The 27,431-nt window shown below is 36.1% G+C and overlaps 1 protein-coding gene across 4 annotated transcripts in view; it reads right to left on the bottom strand.

Moving 5' to 3' along the window:
• SLC30A9 (solute carrier family 30 member 9) overlaps positions 1-27,431 on the bottom strand; it is an 86,006-nt gene that overhangs the window by 21,292 nt on the left and 37,283 nt on the right. For all 4 annotated transcript variants that reach the window (XR_008717120.1, XM_055588431.1, XM_055588432.1 and 1 more), the window contains 8 exons: positions 25,163-25,230; positions 22,701-22,803; positions 12,892-12,947; positions 10,597-10,732; positions 7,471-7,510; positions 6,573-6,644; positions 5,890-5,997; positions 3,287-3,452 (listed from right to left, as the gene is read on the bottom strand). Coding sequence is in view for 3 of the 4 variants with exons in the window: in XM_055588431.1 (XP_055444406.1) it covers positions 3,287-3,452; positions 5,890-5,997; positions 6,573-6,644; positions 7,471-7,510; positions 10,597-10,732; positions 12,892-12,947; positions 22,701-22,803; positions 25,163-25,230 (749 nt within the window). In the remaining variant the exon portion in view is untranslated. The remainder of the gene's footprint in view (positions 1-3,286; positions 3,453-5,889; positions 5,998-6,572; positions 6,645-7,470; positions 7,511-10,596; positions 10,733-12,891; positions 12,948-22,700; positions 22,804-25,162; positions 25,231-27,431) is intronic.

Raw genomic sequence — 27,431 nt, 5'->3', positions numbered from 1 at the left:
AAGAAGAAATCTTAAGTGAAATTAGAAAATACTTTGAAGTAAATGAAAATGAAGACACAATATAATAAATTTTATAGGATGAAATGAAAGCAGTACTTAGAAGGAAATTTATAACTGTAAAAGCCTATATTAAAAAAAGAAGATGGATATCAGATAAAAAACTTAATGTACCATCTTAAGACATTGAAAAAAGAGCAAACGTAAATCAGTACTAAACGTAAATCAAGCAGAAGGACGGAAATAATATAGATTAGACCAGGATTCAAGAAATAGAAAAAACTACAGAAAATCAATTAAACCAAAAGCTAGTCCACTGAAAGATCAACAAAACTGATAAATCTTTAGCTGGACTGACCAAGAAAAAAAAAAACCATAAAGAACACTTAAATTACCAGAATCAGAAATGAAAGAGGAGACATTACTACCAATCCTAAAGAAATAAAAAGAAATACAAAGGAAAACCACCAACAGCTGTACCAACAAATTAGGTAACTTACAAGTAATGGACAAATTTCTAGAAAGACACAAACTGCTGAAACTGACACAAGATGAAACAGACAATCCGAATACATGTGTAACAAGAGACAGAGCAAGTAATCCAAAAACTAACCAAGCAGAAAGCCCATCCCCAGATGGCATCACTGCTGAATTACACCAAACATTTAAAAAAGAAATTATAACAAATTTTTTTTACAAACTCATTAAAAAAATTAGAAGAGGAGGAGAGGAAACCCTTCCCAACTCATTTTATAAAGTCAATATTACCATGATACTAAAAGTAGACAAAAGACATCACAAGAAAAGGATATTAATATGAAGAATGGCACATGAAGTCACTAAACCTAGTACTGATTCTAAAAATGCTCAACTTCTAATCTTGATCTAGCAGATAACTACTTAAGAATAAACATGTAGGGCTTAGAATATAAATATAGTAATCACATACTCATTTGTTTTAGTGATGTAGATATAGAGGTCATTCTTAAAAGACTGAACTTAAAGATTTTAATTATAACACAAGAAAAACACATTCTTAAAGTTAAATATATATGTGTGTGTGTGTGTGTGTGTGTAGGTTAGTAGAAAATTAGAATTTTAAAGGATTGTTCCTGCTATGAACATTGGGGTACACGTGTCTCTTTCCCTTCTGGTTTCCTCAGTGTGTATGACCAGCAGTGGGATTGCTGGATCATAAGGCAGTTCTATTTCCAGTTTTTTAAGGAATCTCCACACTGTTCTCCATAGTGGCTGGACTAGTTTGCATTCCCACCAACAGTGTAAGAGGGCTCCCCTTTCTCCACACCCTCTCAAGCATTTATTGCTTGTAGACTTGGATCGCAGCCATTCTGACTGGTGTGAAATGGTACCTCATAGTGGTTTTGATTTGCATTTCTCTGATAATGAGTGGTGTTGAGCATCTTTTCATGTGTTTGTTAGCCATCTGTATGTCTTCTTTGGAGAAATGTCTATTTAGTTCTTTGGCCCATTTTTTGATTGGGTCATTTATTTTTCTGGAATTGAGCTGTAGGAGTTGCTTGTATATTTTTGAGATTAGTTGTTTGTCAGTTGCTTCATTTGCGATTATTTTCTCCCATTCTGAAGGCTGCCTTTTCACCTTGTTAATAGTTTCCTTTGTTGTGCAGAAGCTTTTAAGTTTAATTAGGTCCCAAATGTTCATCGCAGCACTGTTTATAATAGCCAGGACATGGAAGCAACCTAGATGTCCATCAGCAGATGAATGGATAAGAAAGCTGTGGTACATTTACACAATGGAGTATTACTCAGCCATTAAAAAGAATACATTTGAATCAGTTCTAATGAGGTGGATGAAACTGGAGCCTATTATACAGAGTGAAGTAAGCCAGAAAGAAAAACACCAATACAGTATACTAATGCATATATATGGAATTTAGAAAGATGGTAACAATAACCCTGTGTACAAGACAGCAAAAGAGACACTGATGTATAGATCAGTCTTATGGACTCTGTGGGGGGGGGGGGGAGGGTGGAGATTTGGGAGAATGGCACTGAAACATGTATAATATCATGTATGAAACGAGTTGCCAGTCCAGGTTCGATGCACGATACTAGATGCTTGGGGCTGGTGCACTGGGATGACCCAGAGGGAGGGTATGGGGAGGGAGGAGGGAGGAGAGTTCAGGATGGGGAACACAGGTATACCTGTGGCGGATTCATTTCGATATTTGGCAAAACTAATACAATATTGTAAAGTTTAAAAAAAAAAAAAATAAAAAAAAAGATTGTTCTTTCCCCTTCACTCTGAAACTATACTACTGCTTAAGTTCACTAAGTTCTATTAGAACACTTTATCTCCTCTGATTATCTCTTAAATCTTCAACTCTATCATTTAACGATAAAGATTATAAGGAAAAACATTTAAAATAAGCTAAAATGTTTATACTAAAAAAAAGTATAAATTATATTCAATTTGGTAGTCATATCCCAATGAATAAAAATCTTTTAAGTTCAATATATTCAATTTGTGGGGACTTCCCTGGTGGTCCAGTGGCTAAGACTCCATGCTCCCAATGCAGGGGGCCCAGGTTCAGTTCTGGTCTGGGAACTAGACCTCACATGCTGTAACTAAGGTAGTGTAGTCAAATAAATTTTTTAAAATACATATTCAATTTGTAATTATAATACAAATATAAGGCAAATATAAATATGAAGTGGAGAAGGCAATGGCACCCCACTCCAGTACTCTTGCCTGGAAAATCCCATGGATGGAGGAGCCTGGTAGGCTGCAGTCCATGGGGTCACTATGAGTCAGACACGACTGAGCGACTTCCCTTTCACTTTTCACTTTCATGCATTGGAGAAGGAAATGGCAACCCACTCCAGTGTTCTTGCCTGGAGAATCCCAGGGACTGGGGAGCCTGGTGGGCTGCCATCTCTGGGGTCACACAGAGTCAGACATGACTGAAGCGACTTAGCAGCAGCATAAATATGAAGATTTCATATAAGTGGTTCCACATTGAAGAGGCAAATACTTAGCAAACTTCTGTTCCCATTATATGATCTAACTGTTCCTTATTTTTAGAAAAATTAAAGATATACAAAATTTAAAAGGAAATTCAGGGAGTTTGCTAAATGCTTTCACTTGCTTTCTGGTTAAGGTTGCAATGCTGCAAAGTAATAGATTAAAAAGTTCTGAAGGCTAGGGATTCAAAACCTCAAACCTCTTTTGGAAGAACTTATAAAACAAGCATTTCTATTTCTTAATATATTTCTCTAAACTTTAACAGCATCACTGGAATAAGCTGACCTTACTGACGGATCGTTCTCCAGGAGCTCAGTAAGCCGTTGTACTTGTTCTGGCTGGATGGATCGCCCTAAGAGTGCTTCCGTGTTAGTGTAGATGAGGAATGCTGAGACCACGCCTAACAGGGTGCCCACACCCAAAGAACCGAGGCTGTCATACAGTGGGTTGCCTAAGTAAAAGCACACAAGAAGTCAGTAAATTAACATGTTCTATTTCAATGAGCTTTAGGGAGCAAAGAACCTGAATTAGTAAATTGAGGGACCTGAAATTCATTCCTAATTCCTTTAATGACTTTCTCCTAATAGTTTCACTATTCTACAAAATAAGAATGCTACAACTTGCTGCATATTACATAAAGAGTATTATGCAGTTTAATTAGTTATGATCCATTACTTGCACCTGGTTACATGGGTTAGGGTTCAGAGCATTTTCAAATTAGAGACATGATATATATACTAAAGTAATAAAGAGTCCATTTCTTTTTTGATATGTCCATAGCACTTTTCCTAGTTGACAAAATAATTGTAGGATCAACAGCTAAAAAAATGTTTTGTGTTTTGTCTTACAAAGGTTCTGTGAAAGATTTAAGCCATATAAAAAAATATGTATGAGGCACTTTCATCTCTTTCAACCAAGAACGATACATAGGTAGTAACATTCTTAGATACACAAAAAGAAAGCAGAAAGAAAATGGAAGTTCATTTGCATCTAATGGCTACCTTAAAGCAGTGGTTCTCAAAATGCAGTCCTATGACCAGCAGCAGCAGCATCATTAGATAACGTGGTAGTGATGCAAATTCTCAGGTCTCACTCAAGACCTTCCAAATCAGAAATCTGCAGCAGGGACCTAGCATTCTATGCCTTCCCAATCCCTCCAGATGATTCTGATTGTAAAGTTTGCCTTAGGTTATTAGGGCTTTATTCTCTTCCAGAACCAATAAGAGTTGACTTATTATCTATGAATGTATCAATAAATAACATACTTTAAATCTTTATAATAAATTTTACACACATGGTCTTTATAATTAAGCCTTTATTCCATAGATCAAATGTCAGTATTAAATTTAACTACCTTAATGCTTGATAAAATATGCATGTTTTACTAAAAAAAATCTCAATTTACATTAGTTTTATTAACATATAGTCAAAATATAACACTAAAAAAGGATGACTTATTTTGTACTACTAAAGTATACAAATATGATCCATTTGTAAAACATAATCCATTAGGAAGTTTGTAATTATAGAGTTTCAAATCAAATACTGCTCTTCTTTAGATATCTAAACTTAATTATTTTTATTTTCAAATATACATTATTAATAACTGAATGACAATAAAAATGAACAGAATTATTAGCTGGAACCCTGGCATGTCATTTAATGTAAATGACTTAAGTAATTAAATAAAAATTAAGGTGAAACTTTTTAATGAAGTATATAATAAAACATACTTGGTAGAAAGGGATCTTTCTTTATCTTGAATTTTTTTCAACCTTGTTTTTTTTTTATTTATTTTTAACTGGAGGAAAATTGCTTTACAATGTTGTATTGGTTTCTGCCATACAATAACATGAATTAGCCATAAGTATATATATGCCCTCCCTCATGAACCTCCCTCCCACCCCTGATCCCATCCTACCCCTCTATTAAAAGTTGACCTATTCATCAAGTCATACTTTCCTTAAGCCTTACATTTTGCTAAGAAATTATTTATGGCTAAAAAGTGTCTAAAATAGTAAGGTCAACTAGAAAAACAATCAAAACATTTAGGAATATTTTGGATCACGGTGAACATCCGAAAATGATGGTTTAGTCTCAATATGCACATTCAAAATGAGAAAAATCTATTCATACTTCAAACTATGTTAATACTGCAGAACAGTGGAAGCTCATTACCTAAAATTATTTTAAATATGCTAGGACAAACAGGAAAGAATGGAAATACCGTTCCAAGAGAATTCCAACCTCAGAAATTGAGTTTCTTCAAAATAATTGGTTTGTTTATTTTAGAAAATAAAAATAAAATGGTTTTTCTGTCTTCTTATTCACCTGTGCTGCACTGGCCTTCAAAACATTTAACTAGCTGCCAGAATGAGGATGGAAGCAACTGAAGAATCAAGGAAACAGGAAAGCAAGAGCAGTTATTATTGGCACTAACAGTGGAAAAAGACAAATGGATGAGCCACAGTGTATATTTATTTTAAACTCTACAGTTTATTAAGGTTCTCTGTCATATATTATCTCAAACCTGTAAGGTCACTAGGACAAGTACCACCAATATCTCTACACATAAAGAACTTAAAAGCTCTGAATAGTTGTGTGATTTACTAAATCACAGCTAGAAAGGTTTAGAGCATCATAGAAATGCTCTATTAGCAGCTTTCTTTATTTCTAAGAGAAATTTCTAACTCAGAAATCTGAATACTTTTACTGTCTTATTTGTCTTATATAAACAGTTAGTATGAAATTCACATTTAACAATCTATTGGTTTAAACTTTTTCAATGATATAAAGGAAAATTCCCACATATTAAAGGATTATTTAAGTAGTACAAATAAATCACCCGTAATCCGAGAAATATTAACCGTAATCCGAGAAATATTTACCTGTTATGGAGGTAAGGCCCATACAAGTGGCTGCTATTGTCACTCCCAGCACTGCTGCAGTATCCTCCAGTAATATAACATTTGTACTAGGATCACGACTTTCCATTACTTAGTCATTGGGGTAGAGACAAGAAAAGAAACTTTTGAAATCTTTATTTGATATTTTCAGGTAACATAAAATGTCCATTAATTTAACTTAATTTAATTTGAATTAAAAGGGAGTTCCCTAGTGGCCTAGTGGTTAGGATTATAGGCTTTCACTGTGATGGCCCAGGTTAAATCCCTTGCTGGGGAACTGAAATCCCACAAGTTGTGCCCAATGGCTATTAAAAAAAATTTTTTTAATGTATGAGATCCTGACTTTTAAAACTGTTCAATATAAACATAGTCGCTTGATTTAAATGTTAACAATAACTGAAATTTAAAGTCAAATTACTTTCTCAAGTTACATAAGCATACACAGAAATACTGAAGTCCACATAAGTTAAATCCAAATATAAAGCACTCCTATTCAAATTACACTACATTTTTCTTTTTAAAAGAGCTAATATATAAGTAAGAGCCATAGGGAAGACACTGAGATATATTTTGTACACATCTATGTGGAACAAAGCAACAGTACTCGGTGATTTTAGGCAAATAACGATGATGATATAATACACCTACATTTCTAAAGTACATACCATACTTGTAAAATGACATTCCTTTGGCCCGAGCACTCCTACGAAGCTCATTTACAGCAACAAGAAGTGTTGCTGAAAGAAAAGCACTCATATCAGATGGAAGAAACTTCATGCCTCCAAACTTTAAAGATGGCATCTCAAAAGATAAATAAATAGGCACAATGCTTTAATGCTAAGAGCTGTCAATAGGAAAAGTTCTATATTAAACTAGCCATTATCAAGAACCCCAGTTAATCATTATAATAAAATGAATCCCATATTTTTAGCTACCATAATTTAAATATCATTACCATCACAACAGCCTTAATTTATTAGACAACTATTAGTTGTCAGGTACCACACTTAAGCACAATCACTTTTGAGACTCCCAACCTTTTGAGGCAGGTGGTATTATCAACATTTTACAAGACTGTCAAAGATGAAGGGATAATGCATAGAAAACGACAATGTTTCAGAAGTAAACATACTATAAGCAGAGCAGCAGATAAGGCAGTTTCATGCATGGTATTAGCACTTCTCTGTCATATTACTTCTATAGCTGAAACTTTCAAAAACTTAAAAATACTTGTTCTGCAAAAAAGGACAGTATTTTTGCAGTCCCAGGTTAACATCACTAAAGCCTGATTCTTAAAAACTTACTATATAGTTATACTCCATTTCAAATGTTCTGAGCATTATGATACTTAAGAACAAGAACAAAAAAAGCTTTTCCAAATTTGGCCTCATCCATTACAGGAATCAACACAGTACATTACACAAAGAAGTTCCTCCCTCAAAGGAGACAAAACTTTATTCTTACCTACAGTTTTCTTTAACCAAAAGAACTTATTATTAATAGCAAACTATAAAAATGAACTATAGATTATTAAAAATAACAAAATTCTGGGATAGTACGTACCTCCTTCAGATACTAATGATCCCGCTAAAATACAGTATGCCTAGGAAATAAATATTAAAATAAAGCATAAGTTAATATTTCACTACAGAATTATAGGGTCCATGCATAAGCTTAATGGAAGGAAACATCAATTCAATCCTAATCAGATAAGGATTTTGATGGGAAATAGTTCAAGTGAGGACAATGAGACACATGGTGTCTTCATAATAAGAAACAAGAGTTAAAATTTGATGACCATCTCCTTTTTTAATACCTGGAAGAGTAATATATACACACAGTAGAATGTTATACCATGACCTAAGTTAATTCATGATATAAAAGAATTATTACTTAACTGGTAAAAAAAGTTTTTGAACTTCAAAATGAGCACAAACATTTGAAATCTAGGGTTGTGGATACAGTATGATCCACAACCATACCCAGTTATGTCTTAATTTTCTTTGGACGCCCAGTACCAAGAGAATTCTTTCTCGGTCCTGATTCAGATGCATCAGCAGTTATACACAGTAATCAATTTGGGGGAGGAAGACAATACAATTTTCCTTACAATCCAGACACTCTTGAATTAGATAAAGATATCAAGAAGCATCACTAAGAACAAAGCTAGTGGAGGTGATGGATTTCCCAGTTGAGCTATTTCAAATCCTAAAAGATGATGCTGTGAAAGTGCTGCACTCAATACGTCAACAAATGTGGAAAACTCAGCAGTGGCCACAGGACTGGAAAAGGTCCATTTTCATTCCAATCCAAAAGAAAGGCAATGCCAAAGAATGCTCAAACTACCGCACAATTGCACTCATCTCACATGCTAGTAAAGTAATGCTCAAAATTCTCCAAGCCAGGCCTCAGTAATATATGAACCGTGAACTTCCAAATATTCAAGCTGATTTTAGAAAAGGCAGAGGAACCAGAGATCCAATTGCCAACATCTGCTGGATCATTGAAAAAGCAAGAGAGTTCCAGAAAAACATCTATTTCTGCTTTACTGACTATGCCAAAGCCTTTGACTGTGTGGATCACAATAAACTGTGGAAAATTCTGAAACAGATGGGAATACCACTCCACCTGACCTGCTTCCTTAGAAATCTGTATGCAGGTCAGGAAGCAACAGTTAGAACTGGACATGGAACAGCAGACTGGTTCCCAATCGGGAAAGGAGTACATCAAGGCTGTATATTATTACCCTGCTTATTTAACTTATGTGCAGAGTACATCATGCAAAATGCCGGACTGGATGAAGACAAGCTGGTATCAAGATTGCCAGGAGAAATATCTATAACCTCAGATATGCAGATGACACCACCCTTATGGCAGAAAGTGAAGAACTAAAGAGCCTCTTGATCAAAGTGAAAGAGGAGAGTCAAAAAGTTGGCTTGAAACTCAACATTCAGAAAACTAAGATCATGGCATCTGGTCCCATCACTTCATGGCAAATAGATGGGAAAACAATGGAAAAATCACTGCAGATGGTGACTGCAGCGATGAAATTAAAAGACGCTTACTCCTTGGAAGGAAAGTTATGGCCAACCTAGATAGCATATTAAAAAGCAGAGACATTACTTTTCTAACAAAGGTATGTCTAGTCAAAGCCATGTTTTTTCCAGGAGTCATGTATGGATGTGAGAGTTGGACTATAAAAGAAAGCTGAGCGCCGAAGAATTGATGCTTTTGAACTGTGGTGTTGGAGAAGACTCTTGAGAATCCCTTAGACTGCAAGGAGATCCAACCAGTCCATCCTAAAGGAGATCAGTCCTGGGTGTTCATTGGAGGGCCTGATGTTGAAGCTGAAATTCCAATACTTTGGCCACCTGATATGAACTGACTCATCTGAAAAGACCCTGACGCTGGGAAAGATTGAGGGCAGGAGAAGTGGACAACAGATGATGAGATGGTTGGATGGCATCACCGACTCAATGGACATGAGTTTGGATAAACTCTGGGAGTTGGTGGTGGACAGGGAGGCCTGGCGTGCTGCAGTTCATGGGGTCACAAATAGTCAGACACGACTGAGCGACTGAACTATCAAAAACAGTTTGTGCTTTAGTTCAAGACATACAGAAAGAATAACACTGATTTTTAAAAAATTTTTTATGAAATCCAAATGATAAATTTTATATGGAATTTAAAAATTCAAATATAGAATTTTTGGAACCCCAGCCTTCCCTGAAATAGAGGTTTAAAAATTTTGAACTCACTTCAACATTCTCCTCATCCTCTTAAGGAAAGTTAACAATTTCCCAAAGCTACGTGATTTGCTTGAGTATATGGAAAGGTTATTGAAATAAGAACTAGAATACAGGTTTTTCTATCTCAATTTTAGGCTCCTTCCACTGAATCTTACTGGCAACATCAGCAGAAATAGTCTGGAACTACACCATGAGATACAAAAGCTGACAGGGGTGCCACATGACCAGTTTGCACTTGTCAAGGGAGCTGTGGTCACAGCTGCCAAGCAGGGTAATCTCCAAAAAGTTCCCATGAGAAAAAAAAAGACAGCTTTAGCTACCTACGAAGGCCAGCGGATACCAGTGCAAGGCGATGCTGGTACCCGCAGAGCAGTACTTTTCTGTCCCTATCTCTACCTTCAGTGCCGCAGAGGTAGCCTAGGGAGCAGGAGAGAAGAGTACAGGCCCTGAGGTGAAAAAACACAGAAGGGAACCACACTCCCATTCTCCCAATGTAGGCTTCCGACCAGAATGTGGGAAAGAAGATGCTTTAAGAAAAATTCTAACATATGACTGTTACAAAGGAATGGATATTTTAACTACTGGCAGATTATTCTTAGTACTAAAACTGAACAGAGGTCTTCTGGCCTTTCTGCTTTTAGTAACAGCAGAAATTAATAGAACTGTCCAAAATTTTAACCAAGGATGCAGTGCTTAACAACTGTACCTAAAGAGATACTCTTGCTCAACATCATTGAATCATTTAGATTTAGAGGTCAGGTTCAGTCACATCCTAAAAAACACATACAGGTGTGTGTATGTGTAATATAATCCTATATTACAGTCAAGAAGGTATATTTAGTCCCAATCGTTAACATTAATATAACAAAGATATTCTACTGTACTTAATTGTTATTTCATATTACTTTAAAACTGAGGGGGGAGGGAAGGAGAAAATTACCCATAGAAGAGATTCTATTGGTTGAGGATTGAGCAATCCCATGATTCCATGGTACCAAGATAATCCTGCACCCATCATGAAAATACCAACACCACTAATCAGTGAAGCAATATAGCGCATATTTGAAAATCCATACCTGAAGAATTAAAAACAAATAGTTTACAAGAAATACAAATTATTTCCTTCCAAAATATGTTTAATAGTTACAATATCAAGATGTTATGATTTTATAGTTAAGTAAAAGGTAAGTGCCAAACTCAAATCTAATCAGAAAATAACATATAAAGTGGAAAAAACTGCAAGATCTTTGAAACTATATAAAAATAAAGTGAATATGATTTAATTCAGGTTTTTGCTAATCCCTCTTTCTTATAATTTGCTTTGATTTACTACAGCGACTTTACTCTTAAATACCACAAACAGATAAAATTTATTTTTTTAATGTATTCAAATGTTTAATGAAGAGGGTAACATTTCAATTTCCTTGTAATGAAGTTTCTAATTAAATACTGTCTTACATAATTTATATAACCTATAATTTCATGCTAGATACTTTTTGTGGATTCTGTAGAATTTAACACACAGTAACTCACTACTATTATCAAAAGACTAAGAGCTTCAGTTTTCTGGGTGTTTTGATGACAATTTTTTTGTTAAATCGCCAATTATTTTTTAACAGTCTTTGGTCAACATGTGCATTACTTTGTATTACTGTATGTACCAATAAAATAATGAGTAATAAATTTAAAAATATGAGATAAGAGGGAAAGAATCACTCATTGATACAAAAGTTTCTGGGAAATTTATCCCCAAATTCAAACATGGTACCCCTAGAGTAGATGCAAATTTAAATAAGAGTTCTTAATTTAAAAGGGCTTCCCAGGTGGTGCAGTGGTAAAGGATCTGCCTGTCAATACAGGAGATGCAAGAGACACAAGTTCAATACCTGGGTTGGGGAGATCCTCTAGAGTAGGACATGGTAACCCACTCCAGTATTCTTGCTTGGAATCTTAATTAAAATTGTTTTTTTAATTCCTTTTACAAATATGTAATCTTACAATAGGAAATTATCAGTTTATAGATGTGACAGTGTTCTATAAGCTTGATTTAGAAAAATTAACATTCTTCTAAAGTTTTTCCCACAGACAGACTATATATATTTAAGATAATTTAAGATCTAAAGTAAATAGCATTACTTTCATTTTATGTGTTTTCAAGGAATTTGTATATTCTTATTGAAATTTTTAATTATGTAGATCTGCACTATCCAATATGTCACTAGCTACATAAGACTATTTAAATGTAAATTAAGTAAAACTAAATAAAATTTTAACATAATTCTTCAATTGCACCTGCCACATTTCCAGTGCTCAACAGCCACATGTAGCTAGTGACTAGCATATTGAATAGATATACATAAATAGTCCTATTATTATAGAAAATTCTATCAGGCAGCACTAACGTAGACTGTTGAAAATATCTTATGAAAGCTACACACCTAAAAATTTTCAATTTCACCCTGTTTTAAAATTTTTGGTATATAAAAGCTTACTGATAGTTACAGGATATTCAAAATATGCTATTATTTATAAGAAAACAGGAGTGTCTGGATTTGAAGATATATAAAGCACAGAGGCAGACCCCTATACAGAAATTAAAGTGTACTTCTTTTGCCTTAAGGCAAATTTGATTGCTCAAATTCTATTACTGAAGCTTGTTAAAAAAAAGAAAAAAATACACGTAGAATCCAAAAATTTTACCTGGTTATATTAGTAGAAGCAGTAGAAAGTCTTTGTATCAAATAACTAATATAATTCAAAACAATATGTGCTAAAGAGCACATTTCTTTTAAAAATAAGTCATTTTGAAACATTAACAGAATACTATCTCCAAATGACAAAAAGGGGATTAAAATACATTAAGCATGAATTTAATAGAAAATTATCACTAAAATGTAAGAGTGGCCTATTAGTCCAAACGTGAAATATATGTATTTCCTTTGACCAAATAAAACAACTCCAAGATCAAAATATGTACTTTGTTATTAATTATCAAATACAAAGAGGACAAGATTTTTATGTTATATTACAAAGAATACAAATAATTTGAACTCCATTTGCAAATTAGATCTTGACTTTGACAAAGCAGTTGAATCCTGCATTTTAGATACTACAGCAGAAGAAAGGACCAACTCTTTAACACAAAGCTGCAGGTATATAAAACTTCAGGACACATCTATAATTCAACGACTTCCTGCCAAAACAAATGAAAACACAATAAAGACAGAGTCCTTACGGATGAGTAGGATCTGGTGTCTGAACAGACTTACTGATGCCCAATGCTAGTAAGGCCTATGGAAGAAAAAAAGTAAATAACCATTAGCAAGATAGGGAGTATAATGAGGTAAAGCCAATCTAGAGGGCACAACCTGGCAACAAAGAAACACTTAACACATGTATGTCCAACAACCCAGCAATTCTGGTCTCTAGTACACACCATCGAGACATAAAGACGACCAGGAAAGGGTTTAAAAAACACGGCTTATAAAGCTGAGAAATAAGAGAGCAACCTAAAACTTCTTCCATGAGGAATGGCAAAATAAATCATGGTACAACCAAATAATAAACGTCCTCTACCTCAGTGTAAAATAGAGCTGGGATACAGCTCTCTATGCTGACAGGGTAAAAGCCCCAAGACATAACATTCAGTGAAAGGGAAAAAAGCAAGTTTAAAAACGGTATGTATAATACAAAAGAACTTGTGTTTTGTAGTTTTTGTAAACAACATATAATGTAAAGCATAGGAAAAAGCCTGAAAGAACTCACATTTAACCTCTGAGGAGAAAAGTAGGATTCGGGTAGCCTGTAATACCTAATTTTTTTACAGGAAGAATAGCTTGTATAAACTGAACCATTAAAAGATTTAAAGAGTACAAATTGTGTATACACATGATACATTTGGGCTTCGCTGGTGGCTTGGAAGGTAAAGAATCTGCCTGCAATGTAGGAGACCTGGGTTTCATCTCTGGGTCAAGAAGATCCCCTGGAGAAGGGAATGGCTACTCACTTATTTTCTTGCCTGGAGATTTCATGGGCAGAGTAGCCTGACAGGCTACAGATATGGGGTTGCAAAGAATCGGACATGATTGAGCGACTATTCTATTCTATGAGACATTTACATTTTTAGTCAAGCTGCAAACCTATGTGCATGAAGTATACATATCAATGTATACACAGCAGTGACTATCTGGAGTGTGGAAGGAAGAAATAAAGATGGAAGACTAATTACAACAAAAATTTTATTTCTTTAGGGGAAAAAAGTCATGACAAAAATGACAAAATTTTGCATGACAAACATGCAAAAATGTCTTTTATATTGGTTACCATCTTTCTTTCCTTCCTCCCTTGCCTTCATCTTTTCTTCCTTTATTTCTGTTTATTTGATATTTTTGATCATATCTTTTGTTAAAAAAGACTGATTCACTGGAACTGCTCAGTATTATGTTTGCACTAAGTATCTTTTCTATTAATTTCATGTAAATTTAGAAATCTGAAAAAGATTACCTTATTAAAATTATTTATCTAATAAAAATACAAAGCCTCTGAGTGAATATCCTATATAATTTTATTCGACTAAGCTGGGGGTTTTCCATTTTTTCAGTATGGTATCAAATAGGTTAACTTTCAAGATAACCAAATTCTTCACAGTTGAGGTTTCTCTGTAGGTTACCATGCATTTAATAGAAAAGATTTTCTTTTGTAAAATATATGGAGATTATACCACCCTGAAAATGACTAAAACAAATAAATACCAGACTTAAGTTTTGATATTGGAAATTCTATCCTAAAAACAAAGAATATTACAACTTTTTTTCCTACTTGATTCCAAAGGAAAAGAGGGTCAAACTACCTAAAACAGATGATGGCTTTTCAATAAATTAAACTAAGAGAATGAGAGTAAATTAAGAACATGTAATTTTAAAACTGGTATACTAAAACTGAAATACTCATTATTAATTCACACTATATATGTGTGTGTTTATAATATTTACAAAATAGTCAATGAGTGTTCATTTTTAAAATACTTAATGTTCAGGTTGGCTGTGCAATGAAGTGTGAGATATCAGAAGTTCTATAAATTTAATATGGGCCATATTTATTCTTATAAAAATAAGATACCACTAATGCTGTTCTCCAAAGATTAAAGTCAAAGTTCTAGAATTTAATGTAAATGGAATCATGCAATTACTACTCTTTTATATTTGCCATCTTTTTTTTTAACATACTGTTGGAGATACATATATGCTGTTACATATAAGAATTTCATTTTTTCTTTTTATTGCTAGATAATATTCCATTGTGAGTATACCACAATTTGTTTATTCCACTGTTGATGAACATTTGTGTTGATTCCAATTTTTGTCCATTACAGCACCTTTACAGTGCTATAAACATTCCTATACAAGTCTTTGTGGACCTTCATTCCCATTTCTCTTGGTAAATATTTAGGAGGGGCATTGCTGAGTCCAACAATAGACATATGTTTACAAGAAACTGACTAATTTAAGAGTGGTTGTAACATTTTACACTCCATCAGCAATATCTAAAAGGTTTGGGTGCTCTACATCTTAACCCAACACTTGACTGTCAGGCTTTTAAATTTTAATCATTATAGGGGATGTGTAGAGAGGTCCTGGTTGGGTGTCAGTATGCATTTCCTGATGATGAATAGTGCTGAACACCTCCTTGTGTCCATCAACTACATGCATGTATCTTTATGAAGTACCTTTTCCAATCTTCAGCCTTTTAAAAAAAACTTAGATTTTCTTCTTAGTACTGATTTTCTTTTTAATACTGAGTTATAGCTCAATACTTTGGCCACCTGATGCGAAGAGCTGACTCACTGGAAAAGGCCCTGACGCTGGGAAAGATTAAAGGCAAAAGAAGAGGGCAGCGGCAGATGAGATGGTTGAATAGCATCACTGACTCAATGGACATGAATGTTAGCAACTCCGGGAGTTGGTGAAGGACAGGGAAGCCTGGTATCCTACAGTCGGTGGGGTCACAAAGTCACATGTGACTTAGCAACTGAACAACAATAAAATAGAAGTTCTTTATTTATCCTGGATAACAGTCTTTTGTCAGATTATAAACTTTACGAATATTTTCTCCCTATCTGCAACTTGCCTATTTATTGTCTTCAAAGTGTCCTTAGTAAGAATTTTTAATTCTGATGAATTTTTTCTTATTTTATGGTCCTATTTCTGTGTCCTGTTTAAGAAATCTCTGCTTACCCAAAGGCCTAGAAGATATTCTCCTAGGTTTTCTTCTAGTATTTTCATAGTGTTAGCTGGTACTTCTGGGTCCACCTTAAATTTGTATGAGGCATGAAGGCATTTGTATAAGTCGCGGTCCTTTGTTTTTTTATCCATGTGAATATCCAATTTTTCCCATACCATTTGTTGAAGAGTTTCTTTTCTTCACTGAACAGCTTTGGTGCCTTTGTCTGTTGGACCCTCTACTCTGTTCTCCTGATCTGTCAGTCCTCGTGCCAATACCTTGAAAGTGTTATTTGTTCAATCATGTCCGACTCTGCGATTCCATGGACTATAGCCTGCCAGGCTCCTGTGCCCATGGAATTCTCCAGGCAAGAATTCTGGACGGGGTAGCCATTTCCTTCTCTGCCGGGAGCCGGCATATTGCATACTGAGTGCAGCACTTTCCACAGCATCATCTTTCAGGATCTGGAATAGCTCAACTGGAATTCTATCACTGCCGGGAGCCAGCGTGAGGAACTCCGCCCATGACAAAGGTCATGAGGAAGGAGGCTCAGCATACGCAAAGGCGGGATCGAGCCTCAGGAGTCCCCCTGGAAATTCTCGAGCATCTACCCCCAAAACCAGAGTCTGCCTACTTTCTGCTTTGTGCTCTCACCTACACCTCTGACTTTATGGGGGCTATCCCCCACTACCTCTCTCTGAAAAAAGAATTAGCTTACAGCTCCAGTTAATAATTCCTGGGTGTGACAGTGTTTAACCTACAAACTCCTTTGGAAATCCTCTAGCCTGCCTGAATAGGTTTTTCCGGCCACATGTGATTGTTCAGAGCCTCCCAACTGTGAGAGGCGGGAGATGTTCTAAACTGTCTAAACACAGATTCTTTTGAGTAGTTAAAAGATTGATTAGAAATTGTATTGGTGAAGGGTTTTTCACTTATTGAGCCAATGTTTGCTGCTAAGTCTCCATACTCCTTACCTACTGTGTCCTTGGCGGTGTATTGATTGATATAATGGGTGTATAGAAATGTAAAATGCAGCTTTGTCCAATGCTTTTTGGAAGGCTGGTGCCTGACTTTGGAATAATCACCTTTAGAGAAAAATAAGTTTCTTAAAATGTTAACTGGCCTCCTGGCCAGAAGATGATGTAATTCACCTGAACTTTTGCATATGATAAGTTTGAACGCCTGGCTTCGATTAGAACCAGGAACTGCTGTCCTTGCATGACTCCACTCCTTCCCCCATTATCCTCTATGTATAACTTAAGGTATAAAAACTACTTTGGAAAATAAAGTGCGGGCCTTGTTCACTGAAACTTGGTCTCCCCATGTCGCTCTCTCTTTAAAATTCTGGCTGAGTCTCCATCTGGAGCGCGGAACCCGCCATGCTTGCTAATTATGCCTGGGCTTCTAAGATCCTACCGGGGAGGCCTCAGTGTCTCCTCTCCTTCGGGAGAACAGAAGGACGCCTGTGGCCTACGTAAGTGGTGCAAACTTCTTGTCTTGAAGTTTTATTGGTCTCCCACGTAAACCAAGCTACTCAGCCTCTTTTCTCCACTGAATTTTCCTACTGAGCTATCCTCATTCTATTATTCTTTATATCCTTAATTAACGTTTAATTAAGCAGTTGTTTCCTGACCCTCGCCTACGCCATCTCTCCTTCGAATACCCTGGATCAGCTGGGGCTGGACCCTGGCACTTCTCCAGGGGATCTTCTCCACCTAGGGATGGAACCTGTCTCTCCTGACTGCAGGCAGATTCTTACGGTCTGAGCCACCAGGGAATTCCCTACTGTCTTAATTATTGTGTTCTGAAATAAGTCTTAAAATCCTCCAAAAATTTTTTTAGATTGCTATGAATATTCCAAGTTCTTTACATTTGCACATAAATTTTAGAATTTAATCAGTTTGCCAATTTCTAACAAAAAAAAGTCTGCTGGATTACATTAAATCTGTAAATTAATTTAGGGAAAACAGACATATTAAGCAGTAATCCAACCCATGATCATAGTATCTTTATCCATTTCCTTAGGTCTTACTTCCTCCAGTTATATTTTAAGTTTTCAGTGTTAAAGTCTTACACATCTTTTGTTAAATTTACTCCTAAGTATTTAATATGATAAATGGAATTTATTAAATATTTCATTCTCCATGTGTTTGTTGATAGTAGAAATGCAACAGATTTTTGTATATTAATCTTCTACTGACTTTGAATATTTGAAATTTGCATTCCTAGAATATTCACCGGATCATGATGTATTATAATTTTTGTATATTGCTAGATTCAGTTTGATTATATCTAAAGGATATCTTGCTGTTTCAATGATCCAGCAGATATTGGCAATTTGATCTCTGGTTCTTCTGCCTTTTCTAAAACCAGCTTGAACATCTGGAAGTTCACGGTTCACATATTGCTGAAGCCTGGCTTGGAGAATTTTGAGCATTACTTTACTAGTGTGTGAGATGAGTGCAACTGTGCGGTAGTTTGAGCATTCTTTGGCATTACCTTTCTTTGGGATTGGAATGAAAACAGACCTTTTCCAGTCCTGTGGCCACTGCTGAGTTCTCCAAATTTGGTGACATATTGAGTGCAGCACTTTCACAGCATCATCTTTTAGGATTTGAAATAGCTCAACTGGAATTCCATCACCTCCACTAGCTTTGTTCATAGTGATACTTCCTAAGGCCCACCTGACTTCACATTCCAGGATGTCTGGCTCTAGATGAGTGTGAATGATCACACCTTCGTGATTATCTGGGTCATGAAAATCTTTCTTGTACAGTTCTTCTGTGTATTCTTGCCACCTCTTCTTAACATCTTCTCCTTCTGTTAGGTCCATACCATTTCTGTCCTTTATTGAGCCCATCTTTGCATGAAATGTTCCCTTGGTAATCTCTAATTTTCTTGAAGAGATCTCTAGTCTTTCCCATTCTATTGTTTTCCTCCATTTCTTTGCATTGATTGCTGAGGAAGGCTTTCTTATCTCTCCTTGCTATTCTTTGGAACTCTGCATTCAAATGGGTATATCTTTCCTCTTCTCCTTTACTTTTTGCTTCTCTCCTTTCCATAGTTATTTGTAAGAACTCCTCAGATAGCCATTTTGCTTTTTTGCATTTCTTTTTTATGGGGATGGTCTTGTTCCCTGTCTCCTGTACAATGTCACAAACCTCCATCCACAGTTCATCAGGCGCTCTATCAGATCTAATCCCTTAAACCTATTTCTCGCTTCCACTGTATAGTCATAAGGGATTTGATTTAGGTCATACCTGAATGGTTTAGTGGTTTTCCCTACTTTCATCACTTTCAGTCTGAATTTGGCAATAAGGAGTTCATGATCTGAACCACAGTCCGCTCCCAGTCTTGTTTTGGCTGACTGTATACAGCCTCTCCTTCTTTGGTTGCAAAGAATATAATCAATCTGATTTCAGTGTTGACCATCTAGTGATGTCCATGTGTAGAGTCTTCTCTTGTGTTGATGGAAGAGAGTGTTTGCTATGACCAGTGCGTTCTCTTGGCAGAACTCTGTTAGCCTTTGGCCTGCTTCATTCCATACTCCAAGGCCAAATTTGCCTGTTAACTCCAGGTGTTTCTTGACTTCCTACTTTTGCATTCCAGTCCCCTATAATGAAAACGACATCTTTTTTGGGTATTAGTTCTAGAAGGTCTTTTAGGTCTTCATAGAACCATTCAACTTCAGCTTCTTCAGCGTTACATCCGCTGGATCATCGGAAAAGCAAGAGAGTTCCAGAAAAACATCTATTTCTGCTTTATTGACTATGCCAAAGCCTTTGACTGTGTGGATCACAATAAACTGTGGAAAATTCTGAAAGAGATGGAAATATCAGACCACCTGACCTGCCTCTTGACAAATCGATATGCAGGTCAGGAAGCAACAGTTAGAACTGGACATGGAACAACAGACTGGGTCCAAATAGGAAAAGGGTACGTCAAGGCTGTATATTGTCACCCTGCTTATTTAACTTACGTGCAGAGTACATCATGAGAAACGCTGGGCTGGAGGAAGCACAGGCTGGAATCAAGACTGCCAGGAGAAATATCTATAACCTCAGATATGCAGATGACACCAGCCTTATGGCAGAAAGTGAAGAAGAACTAAAGAGCCTCTTGATGAAAGTCAAAGAGGAGAGTGAAAAAGTTGGCTTAAAGCTCAACATTCAGAAAACAAAGATCATGGCATCTGGTCCCATCACTTCATGGCAAATAGATGGGGAAACAGTGGAAACAGTGGCTGACTTTATTTTTCTGGCCTTCAAAATCACTGCAGATGTTGATTGCAGCCATGAAATTAAAAGAGGCTTACTCCTTGGAAGGAAAGTTATAACCAACCTAGATAGCATATTCAAAAGCAGAGATATTACTTTGCCAATAAAGGTCCATCTAGTCAAGGCTATGCTTTTTCCAGTGGTCATGTATGGGTGTGAGAGTTGGACTGTGAAGAAAGCTGAGTGCCAAGGAATTGATGCTTTTGAACTGTGGTGTTGGAGAAGACTCTTCAGAGTCCCTTGGACTGCAAGGAGATCCAACCAGTCCATTCTGAAGGAGATTAGTCCTGGATGTTCACTGGAAGGACTGATGTTGAAGCTGAAACTCCAATACTTTGCCCACCTGATGCGGAGAGCTGACTCATTGGAAAAGACCCTGATGCTGGGAAAGATTGAGGGCAGGAGGAGAAGGGGACAACAGAGGATGAGATGGTTGGATGGCATCACCGACACAATGGACATGGGTTTGGGTGGACTCCGGAAGTTGGTGATGGACAGGGAAGCCTGGCGTCCTGTGGTTCATGGGGTTGCAAAGAGTCGGACATGACTGAGTGACTAAACTGAACTGAAAGGATATCTACATCTATGTTAATGAGAGATATGGTCCATATTTTTTTCTTGCAGTATCTAAGGTTTTAGATCAGGATTAAGGTGCTCTTCCCTAGTGACCGAGTGGTACAGAATTCACCTGCCAATGCAGGAGATTGGACCCTGGGTCGGGAACATCTCCTTCAGAAGGTAATGGCAACCCATTCCAGTATTCTTGCCTGGAAAATCCCAAACAGAGGATTCTGGCAGTCCTTGGGGTTGCAAAAGAGTCAGATACAACTTAGCAATTAAACAACAATCAGGGTTACACTAGCCTTATTAGAGGAAATGAAAAGTGTTTTCCTTCTCCTCTATATCTGAAAGTCTGTGTATTACTGGTTATTATTTCTTCCTTACATGTTTGATATAATTCTCTTCATAACGTCCCACATGTCTAAGGCTCCCTTCATTATTTTTTTAGTCTTTTTTCACTCTAGTGTTAGTATGAATGCTTTCTACAGTCATATGTTTACTTGAGTTTAACGGTCATGCTTTCCAAAGTCTAATCTGCTGTTAATTCTATACATTGGATTTTTCATATCAGATGTATTTTTCAGCTCTAAAATTTCCATTTGGTTCTTCTATCTTCCATTTCTCTTCTCATTATAGTCATATTTTCTTTTGATACTTAATATGAATGCATCTTCAATAGCCATTTATCCTTATCTGCTAATTCTATCATATGTCAATTGAGACTGTTTCTATTGACTAATTTTTCTCCTGGTTGAATGTCAAATTTTCTGCTTCCTGGTTGTCTAATACAAATTTTTAAAATTAGGTGCTGAACACCATGAACGTTATACTGCATGTCTAGAATTTGTTGTCTTCCTTTTAATAAGTGTAGGGCTTTGTTCTGGCAGGTAATTAAGTTACTTGCAAATCAGCATGATGCTCTAGAGTTTTGTCAGAAAGGTTCTAAAACTTTACAACTAAGATAATTTAACCCTACTACCAAAGTCTAAGCCTGGGTAATCAGTCAGGACTTTCAACCTTAGAATATCAGAACTTAATCCAAGCCCTTTCTGAACTCTAGGATTACTCAGGTTAATGTTCCCTGCTGAGCGACTTCACTTTCACTTTTCACTTTCATGCACTGGAGAAGGAAATGGCAACCCACTCCAGTGTTCTTGCCTGGAGAATCCCAGGGATGGCAGAGCCTGGTGAGCTGCCGTCTATGGGGTCGCAGAGAGTCGGACATGACTGAAGCGACTTAGCAGCAGCATCAGCAGCAAGAAGGTATTTTAATTTTATAAAAATTATTTTTCATTTGTAAATTCAAGGGAAAAAATCAAAATACTAGTTTATTGTGAAAATCATTTTAATTCATCAACCACATGTGACTGTATGTTTATTCAAACAAATCCACTAACTCTTATAAGAACTAATATTCTTAAATCAAATTTCTATTTAATGTAAGAATCACTTTTGCAAAAGCCTCTGCCCAAATACCTAGTATCTGATAGTCTTATGCTGCTGCTAAGTCGCTTCAGTCGTGTCCGACTCTGTGCGACCCCATAGACGGCTTCTCCGTCCATGGGATTCTCCAGGCTTCTCTGTCCATGGGATTCTCCAGGCAAGAACACTGGAGTGAGTTGCCATTTCCTTCTCCAATCCATGAAAGTGAAAAGTGAAAGTGAAGTTGCTCAGTTGTGTCCAACTCTTCGAGACCCCATGGACTGCAGCCTACCAGGTTCCGCCATCCATGGGATTTTCTGGGCAACAACAGTACTGCAGTGGGGTGCCATTTTATACTTCATTGTAAAAAGCTTTTAAAGCATAACAATCAGTTTTCAAATACTATGATCATAATTCTTTGTATGTCATCATTCAAAAGTAAAACACCTTCCATTTTCTTTTACAACCCAACTGTAGGAATCATTCGGTTTTTAAAATGTCAACTTTTAGACTAAAATCTCAAAAAATATTACTTTAAATTAGTAAGAAAGCTTTTACCCCTCACCTGGTTACAAGTATCAGATAAAGAGTGTATCGCTTCTGAAAACATGCTTGCTGAACCCGTATAAATCCAAGCAAGAAATTTGAAGAAGCAGTTTAATCCATTGCTAGGAGAGAAAGAAAAGATAATTTACAACAGGTTTAGATAAAAATTCCCACCAAAAAGCTTATTTATACATACACACACACAAGATTTTGTTCAAAGTAAATTAAAACAGATTTCTTGTTTACTATGCTTTAGGCAAGAGAGTACAAATTTGAAGAATATAGATTATCGTTTCACTAAATATTTAAATGAAAGAGACATGATATGTGCAAATTACTTAAGAACTGATGAAAAAAGAGGATATTCTACATTTGGACAAAACAGAATCAGAAAGCAAACTGTGTCTTAGGTAGGTGAAAGAAGATCAGCACGTGATGTTGTTCTGCAGGTCAATGTCAAAGACACGACACTGGTGAAGATCAGGTTGTTTAATTAGGCAGATGCTCGAGGTGAAAACAAAGCTAGACCAAGTAGTCTGGGTCATACTAGAAGATCATACATGCTAAAATAAACATAATTATCTCCTGAGGAAGCTAGTTGTGCTCAGATTCTAACAGTAATAGCTAGTATAATTTATCTCAGACACTATACTTAGTCACTTATTATGTTTTACTGTAACTATTATACAAATATTAATAAGTAATAACATCCTCATTTTATAAATGAGGAAACGGGGGCAGGGGGCTTCCCCGGTGGTCCAGTGGCTGAGACTCTGCACTCTCAATGCAGGAACCTGGGTTTGACCCCTGGTCAGAGAATCCTATATGCAGCAACTAAGAGTTTGCACGCTGCGCCTAAAAGATCCCACTGCTGCAACCAAGATCCAGTGCAGCCAAATACATAATTTTTAAGTAAATAAATAAAAATAAATGAGGAGCCTTACTTCCCCTTCCAGCTACCCTTTTCTCCTCTCCTTTTCAGATAATTTCTTGAAAGAACTGTATCTGCTCTTGCTGTCTCAGTTTTCCTCATTCTGTATTCAGTCTTCAATCCCTAAACAATGGCTTCGCCACCAACACCTCATAAAATTGTTCTTAACAATATACTGTTTCTTGCTATTAAATTCCTGAAAACATTTTTAATAGTTTCTTTAATCTTATAGAGGCATTTGCCACTATCTTCTTAAAACACTGTCTTCCTTGATTTCTACCGGACTCCTGGCTTTTTTCCCACCTTTCTCTTTACTGTTTCTCAGTCTCTTCTGCAGGCTTTTTTTTTTTTCCTTCTACCAATTTCTTAAATGTGAGCATTCTTCAAGGCTTATTCAGGAGTGCTTTTCCTTCCTCATACATTATAATGTATATACATATACATTCTCCAGATGATCTTAACTATTCCTATGGCTTTAATTATTCCCTATATCCTAATAACTCTCTAGTCTTTATCTCTAATTCAGGTCTCCTTCCTGAGCTTCAAACCAATATATATTAACAATAATAACCATCAAGTGTATTATATAACAGTACATATAATATAAACACTAAGTATATTATATTATATATAATATATATTATATATTAATATTATATTAATATATGATATTATATAACAACCATATTATATAACAGAAACTATGCTAAGCAGTTTACATACCCTGCATCACATTCCTCCAATATAAAAAGCTTTAGCTGCTAATCCCACTTTACTGACAAAAACAATTATTTCTGTTGACCAGCTCTACTTGGGTGCCCTATAAATACCTCAAACTCAAAAAGGAACCCATTATTTTCTTTGCTCCCACCCTGACTCTTCCTTCCAGTGTTCCTTTTTTCTCAGCAATAGTACAATATCTATCCAACTGTCCGAGTCAGAAACCTGGGCACCGTCACTAGTCAGTCCTCCTAAATACTTTTTGAACCTAACCATGTCTCTCCACCCCTATTGCCACTATCTGTGTAAATGACTCTTAGTCTAGTGCCCCTCCAGTCCTTGAAGATAAGAATTACGTATTTTACCTTCATGTTTCCAGACCACATCAAAATTCCTGACACGTGTAGTATATGTATTTGAGAAATAAAAGCACAAACTAATGAACTACGAATTAATGCTCTTAAATAAACATCCTAAAATAGATGACTCAGTACAATAGATTAAAAAGTAGGCAAAATAATAGAGACCAAGAAGACAGAGGAGAAAAGAAAGAGGCAAAAGCATCAGTTATGTTCTACCGGGTTAAAAGGCAGAAAAATAAAGAGGGCAGATACTCTTCAGTAGTCATAATGCAGGTTGGTTTACTCTAAATGTAACTTGGCCAACTCAACTTTTTAAAAAAGATTTCTATAAACACCAATGAAAATAGAAGAAAAATTTTCAGATAGCGCTTTTATCTTTATCTAGATACCAAGTAATAAATTTATATTCATATATATACATTAAAAACAATATAATTTATTTTTAAAGGTTTATTTTTCAGTACTTACATGCAAATGGCAACCATCACCACTTTCCCTGGCCCCTTTAAAAAAATTGATGCCGTTCTAGAGCGTGGCTATAAAAACAAAACAAAAACAAAAAAATCTCAAACATTTTTCCAAAAGGCATTATGACCATTATATGTGACTCTGACACACCAGAAAATATCTCCTCTAGCAATGCCTCTTCACAACTAGATTTACTTAATTCTTTTTCTCTAGACTTTCCTATTTAAATTGTGGGAAAATGGAAATTGAAAGTGCATGTCCAGAATGTTGTTTATTTCCTTGTAATTCATTTCCTGTCTACTCCCAGAAAAATTCTGAGTTGTTTACATTAAAAAACAGAAATAAAGTGATAAAAATATAACTGAAATAACCTAAAATTTTCCATTTCTTGAGCAACTTCTTAAATTTTAAAACAAGAACAGCCAAAGCCAGTTAAGTCTGTTGCCCCTCATTTAACTCCTCACTATTCTCTAAAGACTGAAGCCCTCAAATGATAACACTTTGTTTAATTCCAAAACTGAGCAAAACAAAAGGAAATCAAACAAGTAGAGAACGTATTCAAGGAGAATATTTTTCTTCAGTTAAATATCCTTTGGCTACTCTTTGAATTTATACTTTCTGTGTTTCTTTTCCTGCTCTTTCCTCTCCCGGGAATGCTATCATATGTCACTGTAATCTCTCTAAGCTTTACTCATCTTCTTCCATATCTGGCCAAGGGTTACCCTTCTATGTAAAGCCTTCCTTGATCCCCCAGAGAATACTCACACTGCTCCACATTCACGGTTGTACTTTACTTTTCTATTAAAGCAAGTCCTATATTCTGCCTTATGTAATTTATTCAAGAAATATTTATTGTGCAAGTACTACATACCTGGTACAGTTCTAGATGCTGGAGCACAAGAGTCAACAAAAGAGAGTCCCTGCCTTCATAGATCTCACTGTCTAGCATAGGAACGGGAGAATGAATCCGTCATATCTGAGTGATAAATAAAGAAACTAAGACAGAGACTGATAGAACAGAGTTGGGGGTATGACACGGAGGGCTATTTTTGATCAGAATACTAAGGGAAAGGAGTTCAGTGATGAGAAGGAAGCAACCATGAAAAATCTGGAAGAATGTTTTAGGCAGAGTATACAGCACATTCAAAGATTCTGACAGAAATAAGTTTTGTGTGAAGAAAGGATAAAAACAAGGCTGATGTGGCATTAGGGGAACAAAATGCTTTTCTTTTTATTTTGCACTCTGATAATGCTTTGCAGTCAGGTCTGCAGGTTAGGGTTTAAAAAGCACCTACTAAGTTCCAGTGGACAACGGAACAAAAGAGGGAGCTGCAAGCTTTAAAGTGATTCATTTATAAAGTCTGACCATGGTTCCACATTTCTGAGTTATGCCATTTACTGATAAACAAAAACCGTGTATGTGCATTTTACTACAATGAGAATATACCATATCGTTTGCTTAGTACAGGGGAAAAAAATGAAATTGTTATAGGAATAGTAGAAAATGAAAACATGCTACTCAAGGAAGAAGATGAAAAAGATGTCTTTAGAAGAAAGTTTTGAAAACTTATGGAGTAAACAAGACAGATAGGGAAGGAAAATGAGATTTTAAAACCATAACAGAATGTTATAATAAGGAAAAAGAGATTCATTGAGCTCAAATTGCTCTGAAAGAAGGTTGCAGAGAGAATTCCCTGGCAGTTCAGTGGTCAGGACTGGGCTCTTCCACTGCTGGAGTCCTGGAGAACTAAGATTATGTAAGCCTCATGGCACTGCCAAAAGAAAGAGAGACAGAGAAAGCTGTAGAAAAGGCGAAAATATGTTGGTAATAATTAGGTCAGAAATAGCGACAAGGTTCTGGAGAAGGAAATGGCAACCCACTCCAGTACTCTTGCCTGGAAAATCCCATGGATGGAGGAGCCTGGTAGGCTACACAGTCCATGGGATAGCGAAAAGTCAGACATGACTGAGTGACTTCACTTTCACTTTTCATTTTCATGCATTGGAGAAGGAAATGGCAGCCCACTCCAGTGTTCTTGCCTGGAGAATCCTAGGGACAGAGGACCCTGGTGGGCTGCCGTCTATGGAGTCGCACAGAGTTGGACATGACTGAAGTGACTTCGCAGTAGCAGCAGCAACAAGGTCCAAGGAAATCTAGCAGCAAGGGAAGCAAAATCTCATAAAGCAACAGATCCATAGTAGACAGATAGATTTCAGAGGACTAGGAGGAAAATCAGCATAAAATACTCAAAGAGCTACAAGTAATTTC

Source organism: Bubalus kerabau, chromosome 7 (assembly GCF_029407905.1).
Source record: "Bubalus kerabau isolate K-KA32 ecotype Philippines breed swamp buffalo chromosome 7, PCC_UOA_SB_1v2, whole genome shotgun sequence".
In the NCBI taxonomy this organism is placed as follows: domain Eukaryota; kingdom Metazoa; phylum Chordata; class Mammalia; order Artiodactyla; family Bovidae; genus Bubalus; species Bubalus kerabau.
The sequence above is the reverse complement of the archived record's forward strand: the minus strand, read 5'-3'. Positions and strand labels throughout refer to the sequence as shown.